General features: G+C 34.9%; 1 protein-coding gene and 1 pseudogene across 1 annotated transcript; one reads left to right on the forward strand and one right to left on the reverse strand.

Annotated features, from left to right (window-relative positions):
- The first annotated feature begins 330 nt into the window (after nucleotides 1–330).
- Nucleotides 331–3490, forward strand: LOC140842651 (fasciclin-like arabinogalactan protein 17; annotated as a pseudogene).
- A 2322-nt stretch (nucleotides 3491–5812) lies between these two features.
- Nucleotides 5813–8551, reverse strand: LOC140842653 (protein WVD2-like 4). The gene is given in 9 exon segments (XM_073210704.1): nucleotides 5813–6434; nucleotides 6501–6608; nucleotides 6706–6777; nucleotides 6861–6939; nucleotides 7040–7117; nucleotides 7238–7290; nucleotides 7383–7586; nucleotides 7588–7903; nucleotides 8392–8551. Coding segments are annotated over 8 exon segments (1233 nt in total). The 5' UTR covers nucleotides 7888–7903; nucleotides 8392–8551; the 3' UTR covers nucleotides 5813–6095.
- Nucleotides 8552–9921: the final 1370 nt, after the last annotated feature.

Below are 9921 nucleotides of genomic sequence, written 5' to 3' on the forward strand. Positions count from 1 at the left end.
GGGAATTATTTATTCTTCTCAACTCTTGCTTGTTTGATTAATGCGAAAAATGGCAAGTTATTTATTAGAATATCTTGAGAATTAATTAATCAAAGTTAATATTAACACAACAAAATTTATGAAATCGTTTCTTAAATCAATTTTACAATACGAGTTTCAATTTAAATTAATTATAAAAATGATAATTTTTTATAATAAAAATATTATTTTCATAATAAATATACTCGTCTATGTACTTATTATGACCTATATTAAAGAAGTATTTTATAAAAAAAAATACAAAACAAAAGGAGGAAACAGTAAATACAACACGTAATATTATTACATTACACAGCAAAGCAAAGCAAGACACGAACCCCACTGTTTCGTTCCTCGTTCTCCACAAACAGAGAAAGGAACAATTCTATTAATCTTCTTCTACACTGAGACACACCAACCCATTTCACTCCTCAAACGCCATGGATTCTCAGATCTATGGCGTCCCTAATCTTCTTTTCTTCACCCTTTTCGCTTTTTTGGCTATCACAGCTTCTGCATTGCCTGAAAACCCGTCATCAAATGTGGCGCCACAAATCAACTCCAATTCAGTTCTTGTAGGCCCTTTTGGATTCTCACTACACCGAACTATCGGAGCTTGTGGAGAAAGCGCTCTTGCTTCAGACTCTCGAAGAAGCTGTTTCTAAGCATAATATCACCATTTTTGCTCCTGAGAACCAGGCTCTGGAACGGGGTTTGGACCCGGAGTTTAAGCGTTTCTTGCTTGAGCCGGGAAATCTCAAATCGCTGCAAAATCTTCTTCTCTTCCATATTATTCCAGCTCGCATTGAGTCCAGACATTGGCCGGTGGAGTTGAACAAGAAGTCTGTTCTTCATGCCAGCCTCTGCCGTGATGCGATGGGTGAGAAGATTCAACTGAACGGGAAGAATGGTGAGAAAATTGTGGGAATGGCGAAGGTTGTCAAATCAGATGACATAGTTCGTCCAGATGGAATCATTCACGGCATTGAGAGATTGTTGGTTCCGAAATCTGTACAACAAGATTTCAATGCGCGGCGGAACTTGAGGGAAACCTCCGCCATTTTACCGGAAGGTGCACCGGAAGTTGACCCAAGGACCCACAGGCTGAAGAAACCGGCGCCGCCTGTACCAGTCGGTTCTTCTCCGGTTTTGCCCATATTCGACGCTTTGGCTCCCGGTCCGTCCCTGGCTCCGGCACCGGCTCCCGGTCCTGGAGGGCCGCACCACCACTTTGACGGCGAGAGTCAGGTCAAAGACTTTATTCAAACCCTCCTGCATTACGGAGGATACAACGAAATGGCGGATATCTTGGTGAATCTCACCTCGTTGGCTTCCGAAATGGGAAGATTAGTGTCAGAAGGGTACGTGCTCACAGTATTAGCTCCAAACGATGAAGCCATGGCGAAATTGACTACAGACCAATTAAGTGAACCCGGTGCCCCGGAACAAATCATGTATTATCACCTGATTCCCGAATACCAAACGGAGGAAAGTATGTACAATGCGGTGAGGAGATTTGGGAAGGTGAAGTACGATACATTGAGACTGCCGCATAAGGTGGCGGCAGAGGAGGCCGACGGGTCGGTCAAATTCGGGCAAGGAGAAGGATCCGCCTACCTATTTGACCCTGATATCTATACAGACGGGAGGATCTCTGTTCAGGGAATTGATGGGGTCCTGTTTCCGCCGGATGAAAGCAAGCTTCCTCCTAAAGCTTCTCCTGTTGCCAAGATTGCTTCCAAACCAAAAAGAGGTACGATGTTTATCTATTCACTGTTCTTAATTACCCTTTTTGTTAATTAAGTAGTTGAAGATAACTACCGGAATCTGTGAATCGATGGGGATTCAGGTAGTCCCCGGGGGTCATTAATTGCCACCGAATATGGTGGTGATGGATGAGTCAACGAGGAACACTAGCATTAGGCTTTACAGCTGCCATGTTATTTAACTTCTTGCGTCGTTTGGGTGTTAGGCACCACCATTAAAATTGGGTCTTCACCTGCTAACGAACCTGTCCATGCCTATGTTTAACCACCGCAAAAGTTACCTTTCTGGTTCTTAAAAATGACGACATGTTCAGAAAATTCACCTATCTCAATACCTTGGCGGCAAGAAATCCATTAGGCTGGCTGTAATAATCACCATATTTCACTTTCACTACCCTTTTTACGCTAAAATTTTGCTAGTTTTTTTTTGGGGGGGACTGTTTAGGCATTTGCTTCTGTCGGTTGGGGGCTCGAGTCCATGCTGTAGGGAACACCAAAAATAACTTTCTTGATATTATAAAAGAATTTGGTGCACAAAATCAATGGACTTAATTCTGTTGAGCCTGTATGGCTTTGTTGTATGGGTCTAGTTTTCCTTAATACAAAAGGGACCATGTGTGAATTGAAATTCGGTGTCTTGCCGTGTACATGTGTACAAGATACACGTGAGATCCACACATCAAGGACTGTTTCTTGGATCCTTTGTCTGCATACATTAACATGTTAGATGTTGTAATATCTATGTTACATGTAAATTATTCGGTCTATCATATTGGCCGAAACAATATAACAGAACATGCACAGAGTCATAAAAACCATAGCAGCTTAGCTGTGTGGAATAATACAAGTCTTGATTTTAGGCATCAACTTTCAGACCAGCCTGTTTTTTTATGAGTTGTTCAATTTGGTTTGTTGTGGCTTTCAGTGAATTTATGTACAGTTGTTGACAGAGAAATGTATCTTAATTATTTCCTTTATGTGTATAAAATAAAAGTAGGCATCAAATTTATTTCTCCCTCTTCCGTCGGTGGCAATGAGTTTAAGATTGCACCAACAATTATGTTCAAAACTTTAGAGAATGAAACACACACACAAAATTTGCATGGGTTTTTGAGAACTAAAAGTTCTATAATTAATCTTTGTGGAATTTTCATAACTATATGTTTAATGCAGTTTAGTTTCCTAAGTTTGAAAAGGGATTTTAATTATTTAATCAAATTATTATATTTGTATGTTTTTGCATTTTGCAGCTTCTTACAATTTTTTGTGTGCAGGAAAATTGTTAGAAATGGCATGTACATTGCTTGGGTCTGTCGGACAAGACTCTCGTTTCTCTAGCTGTTATTAAAGTTTATACTTCGGAAATGTGGATGAAAACTATAATAATAATAATAATGATGATGTAAAAGGATACACAATGTTTCAAGAAATGGTAAGTGAAATATTCGATTTTCCCTAGTTAAATTAAAATTGTTACATTGTAGTAATATGTTTTATAAACAATTTATTTATTTAAAATTGCAGTTCTTTGTTAGAGAATGGCCATAAAGGGGTGGTTTGGTGTCGGTGCTTGACTGCTTGCATTGAAGTAGACACTCGAACCCTCGAGAGTAGAGGTTTTTGTTTCAATTTTTTTTTTTTTTTTTTAAAAAACTGTAAGTAAGTGTGTATTTTTTATTTGTAATTAAGGGTTTTCTTCCTCCTGCCGACAGTGTGCAAAATATTTAATTTCCTTCGTTTGCTCTTATATTAATTATTCATGATATTAAGACAAAACTCCCGGCTATAAAAAAACTAATTAAAGGGAAAACGAAAAAATAATTCCTTATTCATTGTTTCTATGTTGTATTCAAAGAAATTGTTACTTGTTACATATTCATTGGATAAAATATTTGGGAGTTATATATATGTGTTTGGACCATCTTTATTTATTGAGCTAATTTTTAGGTTGAATTAGGTTCAAGTCTCATTCTCAACATAGAATCAAAGCTTAGGTTCTATCGTTATATATTGGACTGCGTATAGTTGGACCACCTATTTTGCTTGTAGTTCGGTTATTCGTAAATTTCACGCTCCAAATGTTCATTCATAGGACGTGAAATGGGTATATTAGTTGTCTTACATCGATTGAATATAATCTTTGATAGTTGTATATATGGACTTTGACAATCTTCTCCCCTCGAGCTAGTTTTTAAGATTGAGTTAGGTATACGTCTCTATCTTAACATAAACCCTGTATGTTTAACTATCATTTTATTATAATTATAATTATGAATTGTTGACTTTATTTATTCAAAAAATGCTTTATTAACATGAATTACATTTAGTAAGATTCCATTTTTTATGATATAAAAGTTGTTGTATGATTAATAAATGAAGTGCTACAAAACTAAGGAACAAAAAGCTTGACTTTTTTAAATCATCCACCATATTCTTGTATCTTTTCTTTCATTTTGTCAAGCCATCTCCATATCCTTTTATTTAACCATATAATATTATAATAACAAAAACAAAAAGTTACCCATATATAAAGATGTATAATTTCACGAACATCCACCGTGAACACCTAAATAAACATCGTTGACGTAACTTCCACTTGTTACAGATCACATGTAATACATGGACATACCTCAACGATGTCCCATAATATCAATTCTATGTATGAAACTGTGAGACGTTTTTAATTATAAATGGTATAAGTGAAAAAGACATAAAAATGGTAGATGGTACAATGCTTTTCACGTAAGGTGCCATGTCCAATCTCCAAAAATCAACAACAATTATTGGCACAACCTCGTTTTGCTTTCACTAATTATTACACCATCCATCCATTAAATATTTTATTTCAATTTGTTTCATTTTTACCATTTTTTAATTAATAACCGTATTTATTAATTACATTTGAAACTATTAATAATCACGTTAGAATGAATGAGAACCGAGCTGCGTCACATGGGAATTATTAGTTTTGTGGGGACTTTACAATTCCAAGCTCCAGTTTTATTCTTTGATTGGAGACTCGGAAAGTTTCAAACTTGACCACCAAGCCTGAATTATATTTCTTTTTTTCCTTATGCGTGCTGCAATAAGGCCAATATGTTAATTTTTTTAAAAAATATCTATATTTGCCTTTACTTGATTTTTTTTTGGGTGAAAATTTGATACATCATAATTATTATTTTAAAAAAAAATTTAGACCTCCCAAATTTTGAAGCTTAAAATCGGTCAAAATTAATTAAACTCGAAACGGATCGTATTTGTTAGGAGGGAAATTTTCCGATAACTACTACTATTGTGGTATTGTTTTTAGTAATAAAATTGTAATTTTAGTAGTGTAAGTTGGTTGTTTTAAGTTTTAGTTTTGTAATTTGTCGAAATTTGGTTTTCGTCTAATAACTTAGATTTTTTGTTTGAAACCATTAAATTTATCGAATAAATTTTTTTTGACACTGATGTTCTCATAAGTTACGTATTTGATGAGAGTAAAAGCTATATTACGTATAGTAAAATTCATCTAAGCAAAAAAAAAAAAAAGAGAAAGTAAAGCAAAAAGCCTCCAATATTTCAAAATATGAGGGAAAAAGTTTGTGTTTTCAAATTATTTTTACAAATTAATAGACAATGATTTGATCTCGTGGCTGGAGTTTATTGAATAGATTTATGACCTAAAGAACTTAAAATAATAAATAATGTCTCTGAAAATTTCTCTTCGATTTCACAACTGTGCAATATCTTTTTATGGATCCCACCAAATGTCTCAAGGAATCTATTTCTACTGACATGGCCAAAATCATGAAAATTTTTAAAAAAATATTAGGCCTTGTTTGATTACCTTTTTAACACGTTTTATTTTATTTTTAAGTATAGAAAATTCACCTTCAGGGCCCAAAATTATATAGTCCATGATTCGGACCCAGCTAATTTATACTTTCAAAATTTATTCAATTAAAATTATGTCAATGTAAAAAAAGGAAATATTTGAAAAATAAGAAATCGTAAAAAATAAAATTAAAATTTAGTACAACAAATGATAAGAATATCAAAATATGATAAAATTAAGCCTCTCATTTTTACATATCATTGTAATATACAGCAGACAACATATGTATATGACTCAAAACATTAACATATAACAGCAATATTCACAACAAAAAGGAAAACTTCAGACTGAACTTTTGCAAGAACCACAATTTAAAGTTTGATTAATAAATAATAAATAAAATCCCTTTAAGCTTGAACACCAACTTCAGAAGCAATTACCACCGAAGTTGTTGAACCAAGAAATGCTCCATTTTCATTGGAAAAATTATTTTATGGACATTCTTCAATCTGATTCTCTAGTTCTCGGATTTCTTCTGAGCTAGATGCATTGATTTGTACTTCTTTTTTCTCAGTGTCTCCGTTCTTTACTTTTTTAGCAGCCAAAGATTGTTGAGTACGAGGTTTGGATAGTGAGCTTTTGATGGATTTCTTTACCGAAACGACATTACCCTTATCACCATTTGCCTCAGAAGCCTTGTCCAACACGTGATTTTCTTTAGTTACGCTTGGACTGTGAGTGGAACCTCCATTTCCGAGCGAGTTCCTAGAAGCGTATTCAGTGCTTTTACGCCTTCCAAGCTTAGGAGATACGGGTCGTGTAGTTGGTATCTGATCAAACGAAAAAACAAAATAAAAAGATCAAGTTGATCATCAAGATTTACGGGTCTCGTATACCTTCTTAAGTTCAGGTTTTGGAGGAGGATCTTTGTAGAAACTCGGCATAGGTGTAGCTTTAAATGTCAAACTCTTCCTCAATTGCTTAATTTCTGCCTCTTGATTTTCCTAACAGATCAAACACAAGAACATAAATCATGAACAAACCAAATTCCATCTTAGGTATGAGAATTTAACAGCACATTTGTTTCCTGTCAGTTCGCACCTTGGATTTTGCTTCCAGATTGCTCACTTCAACTTCCTTGGCATGTATTTTCTTCTCAATATTCGAATAAAACTGATGATCAATAGCATGTTATTCATAGCAAGGTTCAATATTTTTTTTGAAAAAAATTGAGATATGTATGGTACATAGTCGACCTCTTTTCTCTTTTCAGCGCGCTCTTCCAATCTAAAAGGGAATGCTGAGACATTAGTCTTCTGTTGAGAAGTAGCATTTCTGTTCAAGTCATGCAAATTCATCAACATTTCTGTTCGATAGGGGAAAGAAATTTCAGACAAGAAAACGGAAGATAATGAAGTCTAATCAGAAACAATACGATGAAGTAATGGAACCGGTATCATCCTCCTCCTTAACAGGCAACACGTTGATATGTTTCAAATTCTTTCCATCCAATCTTCAAATATAAACAAATAATCAACAATCAGAGCATCATTCAAAGAAAGATTTCATTAAATCACGAGATTCTCAAGTAACAAAAACCAATGAAGTATAAAGAAAGGCCACCGTGACATACCCATCAGAACCCGGATTTGTCTCATTCCCATTCACATTTATTTGTTTTACTGGCTGAACCAGCCACGCACAATTGCTCCATTGTCAGAAAAGATAATGAGAAAGCAAGAAAAATATTGCAAAATCATGCCGAAATTAAGGCTTACCCAAGATTGACGAATCTTTGGTGCGTTCCCTGAACTTGTTACGCCCTTAAACTGCTCTGCTTTTGCACCATTTTTCTGTGATGACTTCAACGGATATGTATCAACGCTTCTTTTCATAACATCCGAGTGGCGGCCTTTGGCTGGAAACGAGAGGCTCTGACTCAAACTAGGCTTAGTATTCCGGCCAAGCACAATCCGATCCCTTCGAGCTAGTAGATTGATTCTTGGATGATTTATTGTTCTTTGGACCATTACCACTGAAATCTCGTTTACTCTGAGTTGGTGCTCTACTTTTTAATGCGCATTCAGACAATTTGGCTGCTGGTCCAGATGAATCAACACTCTCTTTTTCCTTTACCAAATCTTTGTACACTTCATTTCCATCAGAACCCGGTTCACTGTGGCTGATATTTTCTGTGTCAACCAAAGTTGACTCTTCCCCATTAATTCTCTCTGTGCTATGCTTCTTTTCTTCTTCAAGTTGAGCTCCATTATTCGATTCCATCCCAGAAAAATGAATCCTAGACAGATCCGCAAAAGCACAAAGCAATTACACAAAAATTTAAAAAAAAATCACCCCATTTTCAACTGAATCAAAGCAATCAGTAAACGGAGTCAGCAAATCTGAGACATATGTATAAAAAAGCCCGAGAAATCAACTTCAAGTCTTGATTTACTAACATTGGATCCAGGACATTAGTTAACTAGGCATATACAAAGTTTGAAAAAAAATATATATTCCAACAGTAACAAAGCCGGTTCCAGATTTTATAAGGCAAAAACCAAACAGAGCATTATGCTCGAGAAACACCATACTTAACAATCCCAGATTCAAACAAGAGATTCCAGAAAGATCAGAAGGGAAAACCCATAGATCTTGAACAAGTTGGTGTCAATAAACTTAAGCGAAAATCTAGAGTAGCAGTGATCAAAACAGTCAAAATTTGATCCCATTACAGAGCCAGAACAAGATTTGAAGCATTTAAGAACGATGAAAGAGAAGGATTACCTTGTTCGAAGGATGTCGGATTGATGATGGCGAGATCGTATTGAAGCAAAACTGTGCTGTAGAGTAGAATTATGAGCGGAAATTTGGATGCTGGTTTCTATAAAAGGTCATGTCGTGTGTTCTTCTTCTACAAAGACTGGTTTCTATCCTTTACATGGGCAGATGAAATTACCGAAATGACCAGCCACAGGCAACCATGTGGAGCACATTAGTATTAAATTCCGCCGAAACACAACAAAGGTGATTTATACCTAGGGTGGGCAACGGCCGGTTCGGTCCGGTTTATTCTACAATGATTTGGTTTTTCGGTTTTCGGTTTTGCATATCTCTAGTCCAAAACCGAACCATTTTATTACGGTTCGGTTCGATTTTTTTGTAGTTCGGTTCGGTTTATACGGTCGGTTATATACGGTTAGCTAAAATTTGTTACGAAATAAAATTATACGTCACTTTATGTCTTTAAAATCTAAATCATAGTATTTTTCAAACATTTAATTTGTGGGACTTAATTTTTTATATAAAAAATTAAAGAAATATATACAAAAAAGAAAAGAAAACATCGACTGGTGAATGGTGAGAAAGAAGAAAAAACAATCGGATTGAAAATTGAGAGTTAATGATATTAAGTTCTTAAATCTTAATAGGTCCATTATACATAAAAAGTCTTATACTAAACAATAATATGACACATTATACATAAAAACCTTATACTTAACAATAATATGGCCGGTTCGGTTTTTCGGTTTTTTCGGGGATGAAAACCGAAAACCGAACCGAAAAACCGAATTTCATAAATTTTAAAACCATAACCGATCGAAAAACCGATAAAACCGAACCATGTAAACCGAATTATTCGGTTCGATCGGTTTTTTTCGGTTTTTCGGGTTTTATGCCCACCCCTAAATTTATTTTATACAATAATCAAATTTTCAAAATTATTTTATTTTTATTTTCTGAAGTTAAAAACATTCTAATATTAATTTTAAATTGAGTTTTGACAATTATGTGCTTGCTAGAATAAATAATTCTACCGAGTTATCTGATTATTTCACATAGTTACTTCATTTTCTTGTATTCTACTGATATATAATCATTTTTTCGTTCGATTTCTCTATTTGTTGGTCGACTCTTTCATCAGATTTCATCAGTTATAAATTTTTTTTATATTACACTTTAGACCACTGAGGTTGTAATGTTCGTTTGCTAATTATTGAGTTTATGTCTCCTTGTGTGATATTGTATCCAGGGGCGGATCTAGGACCGTCGCTAAGCAAAAAAAAAGGTTTCTTCAGGTTTCGAACTCGGGCGGGCGGATCAAACGTTATAATTGACTTTAGCCACTGAGATACATGGACGTATCATTCATTTGAGGGGGGCCATATGTATATATATCTGTTTATATATTTAGTTTAAAAAAAATTAATATATACTAAAAACTTTTTTTAAATTTTTTGGGGGGACCGTGGCCCCCGTTCGCCCTACACTAAATCCGTCCCTGATTGTATCTCGTCAGATAGAGATATTGTTATT

The sequence above is a fragment of the Primulina eburnea genome, chromosome 10, assembly GCF_022965805.1.
Source record: "Primulina eburnea isolate SZY01 chromosome 10, ASM2296580v1, whole genome shotgun sequence".
In the NCBI taxonomy this organism is placed as follows: domain Eukaryota; kingdom Viridiplantae; phylum Streptophyta; class Magnoliopsida; order Lamiales; family Gesneriaceae; genus Primulina; species Primulina eburnea.